General features: G+C 41.3%; 1 protein-coding gene across 1 annotated transcript in view; it reads right to left on the bottom strand.

The window, feature by feature from the left end:
- Positions 1 to 81: 81 nt before the first annotated feature.
- Positions 82 to 23243, bottom strand: part of LOC144263922 (putative E3 ubiquitin-protein ligase HERC6) — a 34279-nt gene continuing 11117 nt past the window's right edge. The window contains exons 6-23 of the mRNA XM_077815026.1: positions 22090 to 22217; positions 20995 to 21140; positions 20280 to 20353; positions 18160 to 18287; positions 17399 to 17458; positions 15989 to 16082; positions 14262 to 14451; positions 12771 to 12919; positions 12561 to 12677; positions 11776 to 11886; positions 9978 to 10148; positions 8793 to 8939; positions 6569 to 6735; positions 4853 to 4919; positions 3765 to 3835; positions 2242 to 2425; positions 2035 to 2137; positions 82 to 1490 (exon numbers count right to left, since the gene is read on the bottom strand). Coding sequence (XP_077671152.1) covers positions 1279 to 1490; positions 2035 to 2137; positions 2242 to 2425; positions 3765 to 3835; positions 4853 to 4919; positions 6569 to 6735; positions 8793 to 8939; positions 9978 to 10148; positions 11776 to 11886; positions 12561 to 12677; positions 12771 to 12919; positions 14262 to 14451; positions 15989 to 16082; positions 17399 to 17458; positions 18160 to 18287; positions 20280 to 20353; positions 20995 to 21140; positions 22090 to 22217 — 2319 coding nt within the window. The 3' untranslated portion in view covers positions 82 to 1278. The remainder of the gene's footprint in view (positions 1491 to 2034; positions 2138 to 2241; positions 2426 to 3764; positions 3836 to 4852; positions 4920 to 6568; positions 6736 to 8792; positions 8940 to 9977; positions 10149 to 11775; positions 11887 to 12560; positions 12678 to 12770; positions 12920 to 14261; positions 14452 to 15988; positions 16083 to 17398; positions 17459 to 18159; positions 18288 to 20279; positions 20354 to 20994; positions 21141 to 22089; positions 22218 to 23243) is intronic.

The following is a 23243-nucleotide window of genomic DNA, read 5'->3' as shown; positions in this document are numbered from 1 at the left end:
TGAAGGAAATAAAAGCGGGTTACAATTTTATTTGACATGACTTTCATTAGCAAACTACATGCAACTAGCCGTCAGATCAAGGAAATCAGAATTCTGTGCTGCTAAATACTAAGAAAAAGGCCATGTAATGCAATTTCTTTCTAAGTAGATCTCATTGATTTCAATGGGGAGTTCTATTTAAACATCAGTGATATAATGTGGACCTAAAAGTTTACATTGTCTTTATCTAAATACAGTACAAACACCATTCTATGCAAAAATATTATAGGACTTTATCCCATCAAATGTATTTTCTTCATTAACATTCTTTTCACCCTGCTCACCCAACTACCAAATAGGTCAGAATTATTCACATGCAATTTCACTCTTACTACATTGTATTGAATAGTGTTTGCAAGTTGCTAACATCAAAATGAGGCCAGAGAATTTTACCTCCTTAAGACGCTACCAAAAAAAGAGGAGGTCAAAATTGCTTCAATAACTGGCAGAGTTGTCATGAAGCTGTGAAATCTGACAAACAACGAAAGTTAAGGTTATAAACTGGAACTCACTGTTTGATCTGCTGCGTGCAGTAAACGGGCTATAATTTTGTATTAGGTTGAAAACTGAGAAAATAATTCCTTGGACACTGATATTTTATATTTTTCTTTTAAGTTGTCTTTTAATACAATGCAGAGTTAAGAATACTTGATCGTAACATATACGACTAGTCTCTATTCTTCCCATAAACTTCAAGACAATATTTTATGGAGTTTCTAATACAAAAATGTATACTCTGAATGGTTAGAGTGTTTTTTTAATTTGAGATTTAAGTGATATAACAGTAATTTAATATAGTTTGGTGGTTAGATGCTTTTAATACAGGGCAGTTAAATTCTCATCCTATAGCACTGCAGTTTTGGACTAGTGTTAGAGTGTGCCATAGTTTTGGTTATAAACCCTATTTTAGGTTAGGCTCTTCATTTCTCAGCTTTGGTGAGGCTCAGTCAAACTATTACACTTACATAGATATTATTTGGGTTTAATCAGTTTCTTCACGTAAGTGAGACCCTAAATAATTCTGACACTCCTGAACAAGGGTGTTTGGGAACTGAAGCTGAAGATTTAAAACAAAACAAAAATGGGTTGGTTTGTTTTTGTAAGTGATGTGTAAATTATTCCAAAGTTTTTCTCCTGTATCGGGCCTGATGCCAATGGGAATTTTGGTGAGAAAGAAATCCAGAATAAAGAGACTAGGGAGCATTTCTGTTTCTGATGCATGTTGTGCATATTTGTGACTCAATTTTTGCCAAACCCCCGATTGTTATCGATCGCTAGAAGAAGCTTCTCCCGGAGTCTTTCTATTGTAGAATACTGTGGGAGGATCAGGATATGAAAGCAGGTCTGTGCTTCAGGGATGTGATCTTCAGACATAGACACGTGTGGATTGAACTTTATCTTTATACAGTCCATTCCCATTACAGGGATCCGGTCACTTCCTGTGAGAAACACTACAGAGCAGAACAGAATTAGATTTCAGCTGGAAGAAGAGTTAGAAGTATGTATTTCAAGTTATCTTTTATAAAGTGATAGGCATTGAAGGAATATTTACTACAGCACATTTCATATAAACTTATCTCCAATAATGCTTTTCAGAATGGTACAGTTTCAGAATGATATTCAAATTATTTATACAGCCCCATAGGCATGAATAGTGCTTTAAGGCCAAACAGATAAACAAAGTCCCTGCAGTTGAGATGCTTACAGTCTAAGGCCTTGATCCTACAAACGTTGCACATATGTATAGTCTCATTGACATCAGTGGTGCTAAACACACACATAACCTGATCCAAAGGCTGCTGAAGTCAATGGGAGTATTTCGTCAGAAGTCATTTTTACTGCACAGAATCTTTGGGCACTGTACACCTTGGGACAGACTTTGTAGAACCCCAGAGGAGTCAATTCTGCTCCAAGGAAGAGTGGCTCATGGTAACTACTCTATTTTGAAAGATTTTGGGAGAAATAAACTCATCTGTTGGTGGACATGATACTCACAGAGAAAGCCCTTCTTCTTTGCCACTGTGAGCTCATGGAAAACCTTCCAGAACATTTTGATGGTGGGGTGTGATGGAGTGTACATTCCCCAGTAGACTGCATTCTTCAAAATAGAACAAAGGAAAAATGTTTACTCTAAAGATGTGAAACTCAGTGGATAAATCAGAATAATATTGGAGAAGATTCTTTCCCCTGTTCCCTTCACACCTGTTCAAATTTGTTCCAGTCATAATTAGCATTTCCAATTGCCACCTCCATCAGTTCTTGAGGCTGGAAGAATCTAAGTATCTCTCTGTCCAGGACTTTGTAAAATCCCCTCTTGAACTCCTCATAAACCACCTCCACAGATTTGTTGAAGACGTAATCCACATACTTGTTGACAAAGTCCTTCCTTCACAGAAGCAAAGAGAGATGTTGTTTAGCTCACACACAATATTGTTCTCTTCATACACATAGGACAGTAAATATATTTGCCTGGTCACCTTGCTCCTCACCTCACAGAAATACAATAGTAATAAGAATAGCTTTTATTCAGATACAGTTTGACACACAATTTTTCCTGTAATTTTTTTTAAAAGTATTTTTCTCCTTATTATTAGAATTAAACTGACTAACATTCCTTTGACACTAAGGAAGAGGGAAATATTCATTTAATGGCTCAGATAATAGTTTCAAAAGGTGGTTATAATAGAAAAGTTTCTACTGAGGTTCTAAAAAGAACTAGGTGAGTTCATGCAGGATAGCTCCTTCAATGGCTATTAGCCAGTATGACCAGGGATGCAACCCCAGCCTCCAGGTATCCCTAAGCCTCTGACTGCCAGATCCTGGGACTCGACGACCGGAGATGGATCACCTGCCAGATCCTGGGACTGGACGACAGGAGATGGATCACCTGATGATCACTTGTTCTGTTCATTCTCTCTGGGGCACCTGCCATTGGCCACTGTCAGAAGACAGGATACTGGATAAGCTGGATCTTTGGTCTGATCCAGTATGGCCGTTCTTATGTTTTGTATCCCAGGGGTAGGAATTACTTTAGAATCTGACCCTCCAAACATTTATTGCTTACTACTGCGAACTATCCCACTGAAATCATGATAGTCCCAGTGACTACTCATGACAGTAAGAGCTACACTCAGTACTAAGTATTCACAGCATCTGGCCCCGAGTTTGTAACAAAATGGCAAAAACTTCATTAGGGATTGTGTCCTCATCGGGACCCTGAAGTGGGTAAAGTTGCAACAAGTGCCTTTAGACTGCTCGTTTCTAGGGAGAGAGTCCCGGTATCATGCAATTGCACACACACATTGGGGGAAATGTTGGTGAGTCTCTCACAGACACGTGCCAAAAGAGGAGTTGTTTTAAATCAGCTCATCAGGTGACAAGTCAGGGGCTCACATAACCTCAATAGGGAGAGGAGTCTGGGACTGAAAAAGGAGACACATGGTCACTCCCAGCCTTCCACACAGAGGATGGTGAGATGGACAGAGGCTAGCTCAGGTCTCTATACAGGGGTGTTTGTAAGTGTTAATCTTTTCCTGTACCTTCCACCTTATCCCTGCTCTCCCAGCTAGGAGGATTTGCCTCATTATCATTGGCATGTAGGTACTGAGAACTGCAGTACTTAAAAGGACACTATTGTAAAGAGCTGGACAGTTGCTCTGTCTCTGAGGCCTGGCTGTGAAAGCCCCACCAGTTAGAATTAAATAAACCAATCTGCATTAAGATACTTGTTTTTGTTGTTCACAGCTATGGAACTGCCATCTGGAATCAGGTCTACTTCCTTGTTGTCCCACGACACCTGAAACCATGAAAACATTCTTGTGAGAAGAGGCAACAATCCAGGCAACCTTCTCTCCATTAAATAATTCCCTACTAAGGTACTTGAAATCAGTATGGCTGCAAAGTTCCCACTGGTGTTGTGCACGTTACAGAAACCTTTAATTCAATCACCTTCAAAACTGCATTATAGTGGCAAAAGAGAATGAGGTGCCTGGTGCAAATGTGACCACAATTTCAGTGACTTCCCATAGCTGTTACATGGGTGTGTCGGTAATGTGCACAGGTAGAGTCTTATGTGTCATTTTCAGATGGGTATGTTTCTCAGCATTAAAGAAAATATGAAGATTTTTGTCCTCTTTTTGGCTTTCCCCATCTCCCCTTCAAACCCAGGTCTTCTCTATCATACACAGAGCTTTTGCTCATTGACTGACAGGATAGAATGGGCTAAATTCAGCACCAGTGAGGTCCATGGAATTGCATTTGCTTACAAGAAGTCGAGATCTGGCCCACTGTGATTGGAAGAGACCAGCCTCAGAGCCAAAGGGCTCGTCACTCCAGTAAGAGGCCATGCTAATCAAAACAAAATCAGTTAGTTCCTACGAGTATCTTATTTAAAGTGTGGTTTTCATTTTCAAAGATTGGGAAGCAGGGAAAATAATTTGTGTTGCAGAAGCACGTCGGAGCCCCAGTCACCAGCTAGGACCCCATTGTGCCAGGCACTATACAAACACAGAACAAAAAGATTGCCCCTGCCTCAAAGAGCTGATAAAAAACCATTCCCATAGTGGCTTATTCTGAATTTCTAAAGGGGACAGTCATTGTTTCCTAAACTGGATAGCATGTGGGGGGAAAGAAAGTAATAAGCAACTGCAGTAAGTTCATGAAAAGCTTCTAAATACCACATCAGCAGTGTAAGAGCACCCAATCCACCGTGTGAAGCAAAGAACAACATTTCAAAAGTGACAGCAATTGTAACTACTGTAGTGCACAGCAAATGAAATGGACATGTATCATAATGGCTTCCAGAGGTACTCACACAATATTGTATCTGAAGATTCTCTTCAATATCATCATACTCATAATCTAGAACTGCCTGCAAACTCCTAAAGGGGGTGGGAAGAAAAAAAAGACAAAAATATACTTATACGCTGTTAGATGACAGACCACATGATAAATTACCCTGCATCGTGAGTAGTGAAATCCCAACCATTTATTACCTATTTGTAGTAACTATGAGTCATTATGTTTAGTAGACAACAATTTAAAAAAACTATTGATTGTTTGTAGATTAAATTATGCTAACCATAGTAGTAAATACTGTAGTTAAACGTATTTCCAGTTGCAAGCAACAAAAAATTGTAAATTCTGCACTCATGGGTAGAAGAACGTAATACATGTCAGAGACAAAGGCCACCATGAAAAGTTTTGGGCTCAAAAACCAGGAGAAAATCTACAACCACTTCCCCCATCTCTGCTACCGTATGCCACAGAGTTCTGTCCTTCTCATCAATCTCTGTCTCCCTTCCCTACTGCAGGTCAAGCTGGGAATTTTTTGTTTTCTCAATAACTGTCCAGGAAAAACCTGTATCTCAAGTCTGGTTGTCCCATAAAACATATGGTATTTCAACTTCCTAGAAGTCAAAATGAGTTTTGTTATAAAGCATAAGTTGCTTTGTGTTGCGTCACTTATATGTATGTTTTAATTGTCCAGCGCAATTACCAGTAACTGTAATTTGTCCTTTTATTTATTTATTAACACTGAATCTCTGGGCTTTGATGACAACACAAGCTATTCAGGCTTTGCTCTGTTAGTTATGCTGACATCCTTACAACAGTGCAATGTATGTAATATGTTGTATTTCACAGCTGCCTATGCTGCATTCTCTCCTCCTGTTCCAAACAGACAGCAGAGAAGACGTAACGTATGGCAGGATGTGCAGCTGTCTGGTAGATCTTCACTGTTAGGGCTTTGTGTGGCTCATGGTGCTAATGATTCTCTAACATAAAAATGGATCTAGATGTAATCATGAATGCCTCTCCTCCTGTTACAATGCATGACCTTAATCCCCAAATCAAACCACAACCGACAAGAAGGTACAACAAAAATAGGCAAAGCCAGACAGACAACCTGGTACGAGGGTGGCCGAAGTGTGGAATGCTACAGTGTGGCTCACAGCAGCCCTCATTCTTAATATGGGCCCAGAGAGTGGAGATTATGAGACTGCATATAAAAGTCCATTCGATCAAGACTGCAATCTGCTCTATTTTAAGAGCAACTGTGCGGCTGGCAAATTATTGCCAACGCAAGCCTCACAAAGGCAGCTTGCATGACCCTGACATAGAACTCAAGCACAGAAAAATAACAGAAGGTTTGTTACTCTTATGCTTCCATCTATCTATGTTCTTATATAGCCCCCATTTTACCTCAGTACCTGAATATCTCACATATATTAGCCAATTTATCCTCACAATCCCTTTGTAGGGAAATGTTAATCCCATTTTGCAGACACGAAACTGAGGCAGAGAATGTAAGTGACTTGCCCAAAGTCACACACAGGAAATCAGTGGGAGAGCTGGAAACGGAACCCAGCTCAAGTCCCAGGTCAGTGTCTGAACCACAAGACGATCCTTCCTCCACTCTACAGACAATATAGTGAAAGCCAACAAACTATCCAGCCCATTCATATACATGTGGGTATATGAACACACTCCTTTAGAGATCCAGCTGGAACCAATAGCTGAAATCACTTACTTCCCTACCACAGGACTCAGCTCTTTCAAATCTTCGAGCGAAGGCTTCTTATCCAGAAGTTTCTTAAAAATAGCGAGTGGGAAAGGGATGAAGGCAATGACCCTATTGAACAGGGAGAGCCCACACAGGACCCCAAAGAGGAAATACTTTTTCTTCTCTACTGAAGACTGGAAAAAAAACAAGCATTGCAAAATTATAACTGGAGAACCAAGTAAGTAGTAGGTCATGGAACAGAAAAAACTAAACAAGCCAGAATAGAGAGATTGGAAAGACAAAATTTACAGTAAATCTTTTGGTTCATTTTTGAGCCCTAAAAACGTTAATGACAGAATTTTTTATATTAGTTAAAGGGGCACCAGGTCAAGATCAATCGGTGCAAAATGTAACTCCCCCTGCAAATTTTTTAAACATTATTGTTCTGGTAATTAAGAAAAAGCAAAATCATCAGCAACAAAACTTATCAGTCATTAAGAAGAGCTGAAACTATGTTTAAAGAGACCCCACCAGAACCTTCTGATGCTCCCGAAGGCTCCAACCCTGCTCCATTCAAGTCAATGGCAAAACTCCCATTGAAACAGATGGGAGGAGGACAGAACCCTAAGTAGGGGGTGGGACACCTGGAATAAGAGGCCCGCTTCTGTTTTGAAGCCCAATCCAAGATCCACTGAACTTAGTGAGACTCTTTAAGGAGAACTGAATCAGGCTACTGGTAAAGAGAGGGCATCTGGCAACTTTGGGGCATGCATTAGTCACAGATCTGCCATCAGTGGATTTCATTGTCCTCTTGTGTCTCACTGGGGAATGTGTTAGAGGTCTCACTCTGTGGCTCATCTGCAAAGGACAAGAGTCCGTTTCAGGCCCCCCGAGCACACCTTGGCTCTTTAATTCAAGCTGTAGCAGTTCATGCTTTTAATCCCTGGTGCGTCGGCCAAGATGGTGTCTGACACACTATCACTTCACAGAGTGCAAACCAAAGGCAATTAATGAGCAAAATTATCTTGAAAAGCCGTCTTTTAGACTTAATTTGCTGCATTACATCTTCCCCCTTTTTGTTCACATTTATTTGGAAATCGAGGTGAAGGTATTTACCTTTTTTCTTTCCCCTCCCTGATAAAAATAGATATTGCTGAGCAATAAAACTAAATTTCACAAAGGAGTCAGGACACAGAATTAATTGGGCCACTGCCAGATAAAGTGTACAAAAGCAGCATTTGACCACTTGAAGAGTTCCCACTGATTGTAGGAATTTAATTGTTTTTGACTATGCTCGTAGTTAGCCTGGGAATACCAGTCATTCAGAATTCTAGACCATGGAACTGGTCCCCCATCTGACTGCAGCTCACCTGAACTCTCAGAGATGCACTTTGAGGATCAGTTACAATTTGTTTACTAATGGAAAGTGTCAGTATATAGAACAGTAACACACACATTGCTGTGGTCTGGTTAATTACTGTGGTCAGCCAGGGAATATAGTCTGAGTGGTTAAAGTTCTCTAAATTTATTTCTTAGACAATATTTCTTGTAGGAATACAGGAACTGCCAGACCTGGATCAGAAGTCCCGCTAGTCAGAAGCGGCAAGAACCCCTCAGGAGGTAGAAGTGGTATAATCTGCCTCTCATAAAGATCTCATCCTAATCCCTACTATCTAGAGAATGATGTAAAACATGAGGCATGAGATTTTTATCCCTTTAAAAACTATTATTTGTACTATTATAACTCTGGATAAATTTGTAATCCATATAAATGTCCAGTCCCTTTCTGAATCTCATTAAATTCTTAGCCACAGAGAGCTCCACAGTCTAATTACTCACTGAATGGAAAATTATTTCCTTCAATACTTTTCAGTTTCGTTGAATATCCCCTTGTTCTTGTGTTGTGAGACAACAAAGCTCACTATTTATCATGTATAGAGCATTCATTGATTTATGTGCTTTAATCATGTCCCCTCCTTTCTATGGTAAACAAAGCTAAGTGCCAGTCTTTGAAATCTCTCTACATTCAAATTTTCCCATGCACCTAATCATTCTCTGAACCGTCTCCAATTCCGCAATATAAAACACCCAGGTGGCACAGATCCTCTGCTCTGGAAAATTGCCACAGCCTTCCAAGACCCTCCCCTGCCGACTCCAGCTACCATGCAGAAGGTAAGGAAGCTTGGAGTCAAAATGCAAATTACTTCCTTTGTCGCTTGACCCTGAATGGTTTGAGCAGATTCTGACTTACAGTGGTAGGAAACCACATTGGGGACGCAGGGTCACAATATACGAACATCCCATATTGTGGATTCACCATCTCTTCAAATACATACAGGAAGAATTCTAACGTCACTCCGCCCGCATCCAGGCCCATCAACTCCCCTTCAAATTGCACCTGCAGAAACACAGAGAAAGATGGCTATTCTTTGTGGCCGTTGTTCCAAAGTCATTGCAGACTAATATTTCCCCAGAAATGGAACAATCAACTCCACATTCATCCCTTAGTGCTGGAGTCAAACTACTAAGTGCAGTGTATGCATGGCTCTAGGGTCTGAAGTAATCAGCCCTTTCCAAGACCAGAGCAGGAACAACTCTGCAAAGGGATGATTTGGGAAGACTTCATCATTCCTGCTCTTACAAATTGCCATTCTTACCTCTCTTTTGAACTGTGACTCACCTCCTTTCCCTCCTCCACCTCCTGAAAAACGATGTCCACAACACACTGCTACAGTACAAGTTAGGTCTGCTTAGAGACACACTGCTCTCTCTTCTTTTCTCAAGATAAGATGAAGTTGGCTTTTGAACTCACCAGCCCTCTGAGGTCCCATGACAAAGCAATAGACAAGCCACACCAAGTCAGCCTGCATTCTAATGAAGAACCACAAGCTGTGGTGTCATGCCGATCCAAGGGCAGGAAGTGTTAACAGAGAGGGGTAAATGTTCACGGTCGTGCACATGTAAGACCACAAACCTTGCAGTAATTGATCTTTGTTAATAGGGGGGGATCATATGGTTAAAATCTCAAAACCCTGTTTAAAATTTTCAAAGCTGTCGAGGGTGACCAAGTATAAAAATCTGCCTAATGCGTTGAACTGATCCTTGCTAATTGGCTAATTAGGCACCTGTCTTCCGGTGCATGCTAGCTAGAAATGACCAGAAAATGTTTTTTCTTCCATGGAAAATTCTGACTTTTCATCAAAAACGGAAACCAAAATGTTTTTGGGTTTTCACCCAAAAAGTTTTCATTTTTTCCCCCCCAACTAAAACATGACGACATTTTTGTGGAAAGCAGGCACTTTTCACAAATAATTTCAGGTAATTGAGAGGCAGTTTAAACAGAAATTTTTCCATCAGCCCTAATTCCAACCAGCTATACAGTTTCTCTAATCTCCCCGGTATTGCTAAGTAGGAAGAACATGACGGGGCACCATACCAACAACTGCTTTTTCAGGACACTGTCCTCCACCAGACTTAGTTTACGTAAAGTATCTTCAACCAGGTTGCTGCGTTTAACTAGCAGAGGAAAAACAGGCAACGCAGGAAACTCACTCTCTCTCAGCCGTTCATTCTGTGTCAGTATGAACTGGGCTTCTGCCTTCGCACCCTAAAAAAGAATGAAAATATAACTCTATTTCCAGTATCTTGCCTGAAAAAAATACTGCAGTGATAATGGGTACAACATTTCCCCCTCTATGTGACATTTGCCCAGCTCTAAACACTAACTTATTGCATTGCATTGCACACCCATTTTCTTTCATTTGAAACCTACTGTGTTAGAAGTAACTGGTATTCACGTCATACAGCATAATTAGAACTTCTTTTATAAGGAGAGTTAGATAAAAATGTGAATTAACTCCATATCAAAAGAGTCATTTTCCAGGAAACCATGTCAGAAATGACTATGGCAAACCATAGATTTATGGCCTATTGCAACTATCTATAACCCACTACCCCCCCACACACACACTCATGGCTTCCATGACTGGAGGGGTGTTAACTGGACACTTCACCTGGTATGGTCCCTTGAAATATGTTAACTGCTTATGCTAAAACTGATCCCCCTCGTATTTAGCTGTGAGACTTTCATATCTTTCCCCAGAGCTCTGTGTAAGCTCAAAAGCCTGTCTCTCTCCCCAGCAGAAGTTGGTCCAATAAAAGATATTACCTCACCACCTTGTCTCTCTATGGCAAACCAAAACACCCATTGGTAAAAGAAGTGATGTTTAAAGGAGTAACTTCTGATGTTCAATTGCAAATTCCATTACATCAAATTTTGTTACATCAAAATGGCCCCAAATCCTGCAATTCAATCCACATAGGAACACTCCTGAGCCTGGTCAGACCCCAGCCCCCGCCCCCACCACCGAGGGCTCAGAATGCTGATGCAATGTAGCAACACTTAATAAGATCTAAATAATTCTCATTTAGGGGGAACTACTCTTCTCCTATAGGAATAGCAGCAAGGTCCTAGCCAAGGCTCCAGAAGCCCTTTGTTAAAATTCTGCCACCAAGACACAGGGAAATTAGGACAAATCCCCTCCCCCACCTTATAATGAACTAAATTCCACTGAACTGCAAGTGTATTTTCAAATAATTGTCCTGGGAGACAATGCTCCCAAACTCCACTACAAGTTCTTTTCCTCTCCCCCCTTCACCCCCGAATCTAAAACCACACTGATCCATGTCATGTTACAGGGTCGATCATGTTAGTATAGTATTTGAACAACCGATGCCATTTTTCCCCAAGAAGAAAATATAAACCTCTCCAGCAAAATACTCTACATTGGCAAGTGATAACACCTGGTGGGTCATGAAAATACTTTACTTAGGCCATGGCTACACTACAGCTTAAGTCAGCATAAGTTGTGTCGTTCAGGGGCGTGAATAAGCCACCCCCAGGAGTGACGTAAGTTACATCGACCTAAGTGCTGGTGTGGACAGCGCTATGGACATAGCTACTGCCACTCGCGGGGGCTGGAGTCATGAAGTCGACGGGCGAGCTCCCTCTTGTCGGCATAGACTCTGCACAAGCAGTGTTACAGCGGCACCACGGTAAGCTCTGTAGTTTAGCCATAGCCTTAGTTTGGAAGAAAAAAAAAAAAAGTGAATACATTCTAAGCCCCTCATTTTAGCACATGCTCCTGGGGTTGAAATGTCACTCTAGTTCTGTGGCCCACAAAAAACAAACCAACATAAACTGTGTTTCAGAGTATACAGAGACCAGGTCATACCTCTTGCATGAAAAATGAATCAAGGTGGAACACATGAATCTTGGAAACCAAGTTAAAGATAAAAGGGAAACGGCAGAATATGACGGGAACGTGGTCTTCATGACACGAATTCTACCAAGGAGAATGGTACATATCTTTTGAATACTTAAAAATAAAACAGGTAAGTCCCACTTTCCGCATTCTTAACTCATGGATTCACCCTCTTTCCTCCCTCCCCACACAAAAAAATGGCCCTGCAAGACTGCAGTCTCCTTCCCTTTCTTGCCTAGGAGGGAATTATAACTGTCCCTCTACCCCTTTGGATTAGCTGCTGTGCATCAAGGGCAGGTCCTGGGGTGCATTTCCCCCACCAACCAGGTACTGCAACTAAACCCAGACTTAAAAAAATCAAAACACGGCTACAATATGGAGTGAAGATCAAGGTTAGACATTTCAGAGGTAGGCAACAGAGTCTAATGGTTATGGCACTGGATTGGGAGTCAGGAAACCAAGGTTCTATTCCTGGTTCCGTCACTGACCTACTGGGTGCAACTGGGCAAGTCACTTCAACCCTCTGCGCCTCTATTTCCCCTCCCATGTTTGTGTGTGTTTCTCTATTTAGATTGTGAGCTCTTCTGGGCAGACACAGTCTATTGCTTAGCGTCTGTTCAGAGCCTGGCACAGTCTGGCCCTCATCTCAGCTGGAGGTGCTAGGTGTTACCATAATAAGAAACTGCTGTCTTTTAACCACCCATTGTCCTGAGAAACTCTGGAATAACCAGGAGATGGTACAAGGTCATACTCACAGCTGTAACTTGCCATGAGCGCCACCTCCATACATCGTTTGAAAGAATAAATGTTCCGGAGATTTCATCTATGTAAAAACTGCTTAACTGTAGCGTGTAGTTAGCCTTCCTGTTTGCCTTGAAATGGAACAAAATGTGGGTTCAGATGCACATGTTTGCTTAGAACCGGTGACGATTCTCTGTGCAGTTATTCAGACTAGACATGCTTACTCTGTACAGCTTTTCAAGCACTTCTAGGAGAGGTTTGGTGTCCTGGTAACGGGGGAAGGCGTAATATGGCAGCTGAGATACTACAGCCTTTTTCAACATCTGCACCACATTGTCCAAAAAGGATGCTGACAAGGATGACCAGCATTCTTCTGAAATATGAGGGGAAAATATTCCTGTAAATGAAACTCCCCTGCCAAAAAACCAATGAAACAAAAATCTCTAAAGAAACACACACATCCCAGCCTTCCTCCACAAACACACCTTGCAGCTTGCATACTTATGAACGATACATGATTCAAAAGTGTTTTTTAATGCAACGTGGTTTTGGAGGGAAACAATGCAGCCACTAAATGCAATCAGACACCATACTTCAGCTATTTGCACCCACTCATATAAAACACACATACAAAACTACAGCAGATGAGAGCAACACCAAGCCTAAACATGTGAACTTACGACCACCTCAGGCCAATAACCAGAGTTCCAGGGTAATTTTCCTAGCCCGTCTAAGGCTTGTCATCCCTCTCTTTGAGTCCCTCTCTGCTGGCTCCCTCTTCTCTATTGTATCAAACATAAAAGTTACTTGTCCTTAATTTCAAGGCCCTTCACAATCTATCCCTACCCTACCCTCTCATTCAGTGTCGAAAGGTTGAGTCCTGCCTCCATGATGCCAGCCTCCACTGTCCACTTGTTAAACTTTCAAACAAGCACCTTCATGCTTTCTTCCACGCTGCCCCATAGGCTTGGGAGTGCGTACCATAAACATCCACACAGCTGCCTCATTATCCTCCTTCAAAACCCCACTGCCAAGGTGCCTATACATCCCTGACAACAACTGGGCTACTGGTGTGCTGAGACCACTGCCAATCACGCTGACCAATATTATCTCATTGTTTCCTATGCTCGCCAGTCTGTCCGCGTCCACCTCATTTATCTTGTCTTATCATTAGATTGTAAGCCTTCTGGGGTAGCGACTGTCTTTTTGTTCTGTGCGTACAGTGCCCCATGGACCAGGAGCTTGTGTGTCGAGGGTTTCTAGGCCTGGTAGTAGAAACAACAACAAGAAAGGGAGCCCACTGGTTGTTTAGGATGAAGGTGGCGATATATGGTCCATGAGTTGTGGAACAGATGCACATGAAATTGAGAAGAGGAGCTGAGGAGTAGAGTGTAGATGGAGTGTAGAATACATTAGTTCCTTGCTTTTTAGGGTTTGCATTGATTGACTATGCAATCTAGCACCTTTGGCTCTAACTAATAAAAATTGTGTGAGAGAATAAAACTCTCTCCCTCTCTCTCTCACACACACGTCATATGAAGATTTTGGGACAGCAGCACTATCCACAAGTAGTGAAGGGACGAGGCTAAAATGATCACTTTGTATGTTTGCACCAGTATGTTAACCGTGTCCTAATTAAGTCATTTTAAAATGTGTGCTGAAGTTACCGTCTCAGGCAGTGGCTTCTCCTCAGGCTCAAAGTGAAACAACCTTACCCAGAATGTCTGAGGAGCGGTCACTCATGGTATTAATGGCCTGCGCAAGTCGCATAACAAAAGGCTCCAAGTTCGGTTCTTTGTACATCACAGAGCATTCTGGCAGGAGTAGGAAAATAGATAAAGCCTCATGATGAGGAGAACGCAGTGGAAGACCAGGAATCAGATCAGCCAACAGATAGGGATTTATCTGTATGCAATAAAATCAAATAAAGAAAGGTAGAAGAGAGAAAGCATTTAGAGAATGATTTGCAGTGCCATATACAATAAAGCCAATACTTTCTACCTGGCATAATGCTGGACTCGAAACTTTGCAAAAAAGGAGTTTTTTTATGTAGAGTTTAGATGCAATTAAAATAAAAAATAATTTATGTTAAAATTGGGGCAAAAAGGGATGAAGAGAGGTTTGTTTGTTAGAGTTGCTGGATACTTACTATCAATTGTGCCTTAAAACTGATTCCTAAGGACTATTTTGCACCTTTCTATTCAGAGATGAGGAGCCGCTTACTGGCCCAAATGCCTAAACTATCCCAATGATTTGGAAGCTGTGCTGCTGCTCTGTTTCCTGTCTGTCTCCCAATTCCAAAGTCATGGTGTTAAAAAACAGAAATACTTTTGACATTATACCACACTCAGGGTGATTTCGACATGGGATAAAGAGTTGTTCCCATCCACTCATATACTTGGCCAGCTACCTCTTTTTTATGTTTAAAAACAATTCCTCATACTTGGCCGGTGAAGACTTTGGGAGATGAGAGGGTTAGGGAGATTAACAGTCTATGAGGAGAGTCCATGTGTTAGCATATCCAAGTGCAACGCATCACTGCACAGGGAGCAGAGTTTGGATCCTACGCTTGTCCTGAGCAACTTTGGCAGATGGCATTACAGACCCTTCATGTCTTCCCCAAACACACAAAGAAAAATTCCCTTGCAAGTTAATTAATTAAATTAATCAGTAGCTTCCTGTGTGGTGAAGTGGGAATTTACTTAATGTTTTATAGGAATACGGTGTGTGCCTCAGTTTCCCCTATATGTTGCACAAGTATCTAGGTGGTGGAACAAGGGTGGATGATTGTGCAGAGACCCTAGAGGGCAGGTGTGACTGCCGCCTAGCACCCTGGGCCCAGACAATGGACAGACATTCTGTGTCCTGACAACTGATAGCCGGGCCTCACCCTCTGCAAGAAGACCTGGAAACAGATCAAAAGACGGAGGAGGGGAAACTGAGGGTGAGCTGCTGGAAGCAGGTCAGTCTCCTGGTTTGGGACTTGTGGGGGGAGAGCCCAGGGCTCTAGGGCTCCCCAAATTGGACTTTGCTGAATCTTCCTATTTTCTGTGCTAACAAGATCTGTTCTGTACTGTGTTCCAGATGACTAAGAAACCCTTCTGTTTTACAAGGCTGGCTGAGAGTCACTGCTGACTGCAAAGTTGGGGGTTCATGGCCCCTGGGGCTGTATGGAAGGCTTTCCCAGGTACCCTATTCACTGCAGGGAGCTCACAGCATGAAAAGGGTACTGAACACTCCAAGGTCAGACGCAGGAGATGCTGAAGCCAAGAAGTTGTGCCCTCAGGAGTGTGTGCCCTGCACGGTGTCACACTACAAGAGGGTCCTGTCTCAACTTCATTCAGAGTAATTCTAGAGTACCAAGCCTGTGCACCCCTGATGACCTGTTAAATTAAGTTATACCCTGGATGTAATTTGCACAAAAACTTGCAAGATGTTTTACCTGGTTAACAATCCATTCCTTTTTGGTTAGCTCATCAAATACGTCCCTCGCCTTTTGTAGATCAACACCAATACAATTTGCTTCCAAAGCAGAGCTAAGGTGATTAGGAAAAAAATACATCTCATTTTATATAATAAAGGAGGATGCTGCAATATACCTCAATGGTTACATTTTGGTTTTAGGGTTTTTTTTAAATCTTTTCTAGCAAATGCTCTTTCCATTTTTAACAAGTATTGATTTTTAAAAGGTTCTTCTTCAGAATTTAGTGCTGTGCAATGTGCCAAACTGACAGCCCTAGAAATTGGATCTCTTTGCTCATCTACAGGGCAGAGAGTGGCAATGCAAGCTTTCCCACAATGCCCGGTCAGCGTGCCTCAACCAAGCATCACCTGTAAGGGGGAGAGGACAGCTGAGTATTTGTGCCCATTCAATCCTTGGTCACTCTGCTGAGACTGTTAAAAAAGAGGGCCAGTTCCAACTGTGACATCGACAAGGGTCCACTGTCCGGGAAATGACCTAAGACGACCTGCTCAGGTCACACTGCCACCAAACAGCCCTCAGACGGTCCCAAGTGTCAGTCACTATTTTAATGAGCTGGATTTGAACCAGTGACTCTTTAGGCTCAATAGCACAATACCAACTCTGTCCCCTAAATCAGCAAAAACTATATGATACACCTGTGGGTTTGTTTTTTTGGTGGTTTGTTTTTTTAACATAAACAAGCTTAGAATTGTTGTAGCTCTGTAAAAAGCCCCGAAGGGTTTTTGTTAGCCTTAGAGCTGTAGAACTGCTAAGTGAAGTGGAAGAGTATGAGAACACATCTTAGCTCAGCCGACAGCTTGTTTCTGCAATTCTTATTCAGGTATTTTAAAATTAAAGCTTTAGGAAACTCAGATAAATTCCATGGGCTAGATCTGCCCTACCCAGGATGAAGGAGTGGGAAGAGGAGAAAGGGAGCATTTTCCAACACACCCCTAAGCACACTCACAGACTAGGTGGTCAGGATTCTTAGCGAGCACTTAAAAATGCTGAGGAGGCCAGTAGTCTGGCCAGCTGACAAGCATGGTCTGCTGGCTAGTGGTATGGTTGGGTGTCTGGCTGCCTAGTGCATTTACTGCTGGGGATTCAGTGTATTGAATGGTGTTCCTTTATTAAAGAAGTAGCGGAGTGTATCACAACTACATAATCCCCCTTTGCTACCTGGAATCTTCTTGTCCCGCAGCAACATGACAGTTATTCAAACTTTAAAATGGCTGTTACTGCTCTGCTTTAACTCCCTTGCCACCTCTAAGCCCAGCAAGTACATCTTCTGGATACAGGGATAGGGTTTTGCCTTCATAATTTAGTTCACTTACAATTTTAGCTTCTTGTTTAAACTTAGCAAAGAATGGCATTGAAAGTATCACTTACCTGGGTTTTAAAAAACTTGCACTTAAACAAGCAGGAGAAGAAAATATCAGGGCTATTTCCCTACAAAAGGCACAATAATACAAGAAAGTAGGCATTAAACAATTATGCCACCTAGTAGGTCAATGTATTAGCACTCAGACATTTACAAGATTGAATCTTAAGCAATTACTCTGTTATTTAAGATATTAAGAGAGCACATTTGTGTCTGTTTTATTTGCATGATGAATTTTCTACTGCCAAAAGATGCTTTCTTAAGACATGTCATTTAGAGGAAGATACGGTTTGCTGCAGGATTTTTATTCTCTCTCAGGGCCTGATCTAAACCCCAGTGAAGACAGTTTTTCCATTAACTTCAACGGGTTTTGCATCAGGCCTTTAGAATCGAATCTGACTCCAAACGAAATGAGAGGGTGTCTTTCAAGTCAGTTTAGAGTCTGCTTCCATTCCCATTCAGCAGCAAACAGGTATCTGATGATTCAATGAGAAACAATTAAAGAATTGAGTTCAGAAACAGTGTTTAGTCATGGCTGATTGTCATCAAAGAGTGTTCATACAAGGCTGGCTAAATTGTAGGACAGCCACGTTATAGGCTAGGTATGGGCACATTACTGAAACTACTAGGCCCATACCTGGGTAAAGGCAGTAAAACAGACCCTACTTTTGTTTAAAGTTTATGAATCAGTTTTTAGTACATTGACTATAAAAAGAGTCTAAAGACAAGTCTTCTCATCCCATAATGTAGAAAAGTGGTAGACACCAACCTTTTAGCCTCCTGGAATTCATCAGTGCCAGCTGTCACTGCCAACCATTTATCTATCAATGTCCTGTCAAGCCTGCTAATCTTCGGCAGGATATCTGTGGAAGAGATCCCATGTGCATGCTCAAGATCCTTAAATAAAACCAAAAAGCAAAGATACAACATATGAGTGTATATAAAATTATAAACCACCACTGCAAATAAGCTTTTTACAAAGCAATTGATCAAATCTGCTCCCACTTTTGCTCAAACTGAAGACCCTGCATTTGCATTAGGCAGATAAATGCAACAGGCTACATGGAGAAACTACCAGTTCTCTAATCTTGTAATACTCTTCCTGACATTAAAGTAGGTTTAGTTGAGTGTACTACCATGATGTCCCTGATGCTTCCCAAATTGAAAAGAAAATGTTTGTTTTTATTTACTTTTTGTAACAGAGTGGGAGGACAAGCAATAAATACGTGCAATTCTCGTGCCTTGGATTCTGAAGCAGAAGGAGATCATCATTACTAACCCTTAGAGATGGCACCCAACTGTACCTATGATCCCTCAACTTAATTTTAGCTCCTGAAGGTCACCAATTTTCCTCTTCACAGTATCCCTTATCATCTATCCAAGAGTTAGCAAAATGAAAAAGGACACGGGTTAAGGTATATTGTAGTAACAGTCTGAAAGCTCCTGCATTGATTCTCTATGACAACCAGCTCTTTGAGACAGCAACCAATTCTAAAACCATGCTCCCATTGCAGTCAATGAGAGTTTTGCTATTGACATCCATATGAGTGGAACCAGCCCTAGAATGATCTGGACACAATTCTAGAGAGGAAGAAGGGTGAATACAGGAAGAGAGCCACTAACTAGGTTTTGGATATTAAAATTGTTAAATTGAGGGGTGGGGGGAGGGAGAGGAGTTAGGGGACCACCGTTTCCTACCAACCACTGTGGGTCTCCAGATCTGCTTTGTATTTATGGATCACACTTTCCAGAAATTAAAGTGAGCTGCTTGAGAAATCCTTGAGCTGATGACTGGAGGATCTTCTCTGCTCAACTGGCTCTCCTAGCCTGAACCAGGCAATATAGATAAACGAGCTGTGTTCTAACTAACTTCAGATTACTGAATGAAAACTTCCAGTCTCACCTGGACCTCCTCCTGCTCCAACAACCATCACTTAGCTCCAACCTATTTCATTCAGCAGACTACCAGGAAGGGCTTTGTGGGTGACTTATGGTTAACGGAGCATCCATGGAGAACCACTATTCTCCACCAAAGGGCTCAAAGCCATAAATCATCACTAGTCTATTGCTATAGTTAATTAATGTTTTTACAGAACACTGAAGATGCAAAGCTCAATGTAAGTACCAAATATTATCATCAGCCCATACTGCAGCTCTTCAATCTCAACTTCCTCCTTGTGAGATTATGGTCAGAATTATACCCACCACTGTAACTCTGATTCTTTCTACCATTCTCTGTGTGCTAGGTTAACACTGGGTGATTTACTCTTGCAACACAATCTTGTTATATATTTCCTTTAAAAACAACATTGGTTCATATACTTGAGTATATTTAAGGAATGGATTTTCCTTTTTTAAAACACTGTGTCAGATCCTCATGCCAAATCAACAAAGTTTCATTGAAATCAATGCAGTCATGATCACTGACAGCAGCTCAGGGTCTGGCCCATAAAATATGATTTTAGAAAAAAGTTACTGAGAGCAAATATTAAAGTTGCATAATACTTCCCATAAAAAAGTAATAAGAACCTTAATTAAGACCTCAAATGCCTTTATCGTTTACAGCCAGCAAAACTGAAACTTCACAAGGAAATAAACTTAGGGTCAGGGAGGTGTCTTTTGTGGGCCCCATGTAAATCTATTCAGATTTGGCTGAGTTATAAACTGGAAATTACCGTTTTCCTCTTTGTGTTTTGCTAACTACTGCTTGGCAAAAAGTGCTGCAGCTGTTAATTGCTTCCAACCCTTTCTCCATAAACACGACATCTCTACTTTAAAATGAATAAAGCTTACATTTGCTAACATGCTAGTGATATACTGCTTGCAATTCTGCCCACCATCACTGAAACACATGAGTTAAATGAAATCTACAAGACAGGGTATCACTACCTGGGACTGAAGAGTACTGACGAAGTTGACATACATTCCAGCAAAAATCATTTTTACTTGGACGCCCGACAGATCTACAAGAATACGAATCAGATCAACCGCAAATCCTCAACGTTTACTGCTGCTATTTATGCTGCTACTTTATTCTCTTGGGCCTTAGGCACTGATCCAAAGCCCACTGAAGCCAGTGCAAGTCCTTCTATTGACTTCAGTGGGGTTTTGGATCTGGCCCCAGACCTGCAAGTTGCTAAATGCCCGCAGCTCCCATTAAAGTCAAGAGAACTGAGAGGGCTAAGAAATGTCCAGCAGCTGCTCAGCATGTTACAGGACTGGACCCTGGGAGATGTTACAGAAAAATACAGGCAAGAGCCACCACAACATTTTACTCCCCCATATATTTTCATTGGATATTCTCTGTTTTTTGAAAATAATTACATGACAGTTATATTAGAGTGATGATATCATCCGTTTCTTCGTAGTCCAGGTTAGTGTTAGATTTATGCCATGAAGCATGAGGGCTTTATATTCCTTCTAAATATAGATATTCTAATACCATCTAATATTACTGGTAATGTTTTTGTTATTTAAGTAAGTGCCAAATCCTTTTTTAAATCCAACTAAAGGTCTTGACCTCAATTATCTCTTGTGGCAATGAGTTCCACGGATTCATTATGCATTGTGTAAAACCAAACATATTTCCACTTATAATCTGTACCGTTAGCTGAAACCAGGCTGCTGATGTCAAAGTTCTGTATCTGCTCCCCTGGGTTACTGGCTGTTCCATTTTCAATGTGTCTTTGGGGACCGCGTCCAAAAGATATAATCTGCCCAGAAGTAGACATATAGACCAGGGTGTGATAGCTGCCAAAGAGAAGAGATAACTTGTTACAAACCTGTCACAGAAAACTCTCTGTTCTCCCTTCCAGTCAATAAGAGTCAGCTGATGGTAAAACAGGGTTATAAAGGCACTTGTACAAATTCACTAGGACATCTAGTGGTTGGAGCACAGCACTGGGAATCAGACAAGATGGACTTTATTCTTCACCACTGCAGACTGTGAGACGTTCAGTAAGTCCCAGTCCCAGTGTAACTCAGTGTTCCTGTCTGAGAAGGACTACTTAGAGACCAAGGCCTATTTGCCTTATTTGACTTCAGCTTGGCCCTTGATTTGCAGAACAATTTGAGATCAATGAAGAGCAATACATACACTATACATAAATGCCCTGCCTTATTTTTATTTCATATTACAGTATGCATCAGACCTCTGAACCCTCTAGAATTTGCTATATAGAGACCATCCACAAAAAATTCCAGACAGCAGAACTACCTCAGGAGTGTCTAATCTGCCTATCCAAGTTGTATTATAATTATATATTAAGAGCCGGCTTTACTGGAATACTCTGAATGCTTTGCATCCCTCCAGTGATGACAAGGAGCAAGAAATCCAGTTTCATAGGCCAGTTAAAGCTGGGTTTACAGAAGTTTACTGTTAGTGAAGGAATGAGTGCAAAGCAGTCAGAGCACACCACTGAACTTCACCCTAAAACTCTGTTTCTACCGGCTGCTGCAAACACCTAATGTATCTGTGTTCTCACAGAACTGGAGGGTAACTTCTTCACTAATTGACCTTAAGATTGTAACTGTGCAACTTTAGCTTTATATTGAAGCAGTTATTTGCTTTTAATGGGCACACAACTGGTTAAAAAAAAAAAAAAAAGACCCAACATTGTCTATCTTCCTTTAGAAAACAATATTGTTTTTCCTTGCAAAATGTGACTATTATGAAAAACATACAAGCTACAGTATACACCTTCCACATGCCAAGTGGGAAACTGGACCACCTATCCATTCGACCTTTTGAGGACCAGGCATCTGGGTTGAAGAGCGATGTCCCAGCTGTCCAGCACTGTCATCTCCAAATGTGAACACACTGCCATCCTGTTGAAACAAAAGCAAATTTAGTTTGCCATGGTTATGGGACTTTCACCTCCTAATTCTTTTTAACCCCTCCAGCAAAAAAGAAGAAAACCTGAAGACTGTTGAGAGAAGATGATACAATCTAGCCATACACAAGTGAAACCAAGGAAGGATCATATTCACAGTGGGCACGTAAACTAATCCAGTTTGGGCTGTCAGCATGGTTTGAACCTGGGATTTCTCATACTAAAACCATGAACCTGCTGCTTGAGGTAAAGGGCTAAGTTCCCTGTATGGAAGAGAGAGATTTATACCCTCTTGTAAGGCGTAGCCAAAATAATGGGGGTCAAACCCCCCCCCCCACACACACACAGTGGATTACAAGCACACGGATCCAGGGAAAAGCAACCTACTGAACATATGCACTAGCTGGTCGGAGAACATTTCTACGTCAGAAGTAGTGCAAGGATGTTGCTTTTACTTCATGTGCTTTCCATTAATTTTTGATAATTTTTCAGAAAACAGCTTTTGGTACCAGAAAAAAATACATATTCCATTTCTATTCTCATTAGAAGTCCTTTGTTTAGGCTGAAAGTAAAATTTCTTTTAAAAATTTCCGAAATACCAACGTTTTCCTAGAGTACAAAACCTGTTTACATTTGTTATTACATCTGTTTGTACATAGTGGAATAATTGTTAATTTTAAGATAAACTACAAAACAGTCACTATAAGTAGGGTGTTTCCAAAAGCTCTGTTTTGGGAACCAAAGCATTTTGAATTATCCATTGATAATGGAGATTTTCATGGTTATACAGCACTTTGGGCCATATCCTACTTCCTGTCTTCCTCATCTGAGTAGTCCCATCATAGGTTTGAGTAAGATGAGCAGGATTTGGCCCAATCCTACACTTACTGAGGTCAATGGCAAAGTTTCCATTGAATATAATGGGAGCAAGACAGGGTCTCATAACCTTAAGCTGCCCTTGTTCTTTTTCACGTAAACACCCAGCAGGGGTTTCCAACACCAGAGGCTGTAGCAACGTGCA

Source organism: Eretmochelys imbricata, chromosome 4 (genome assembly GCF_965152235.1).
Source record: "Eretmochelys imbricata isolate rEreImb1 chromosome 4, rEreImb1.hap1, whole genome shotgun sequence".
In the NCBI taxonomy this organism is placed as follows: domain Eukaryota; kingdom Metazoa; phylum Chordata; order Testudines; family Cheloniidae; genus Eretmochelys; species Eretmochelys imbricata.
The sequence above is the reverse complement of the archived record's forward strand: the minus strand, read 5'-3'. Positions and strand labels throughout refer to the sequence as shown.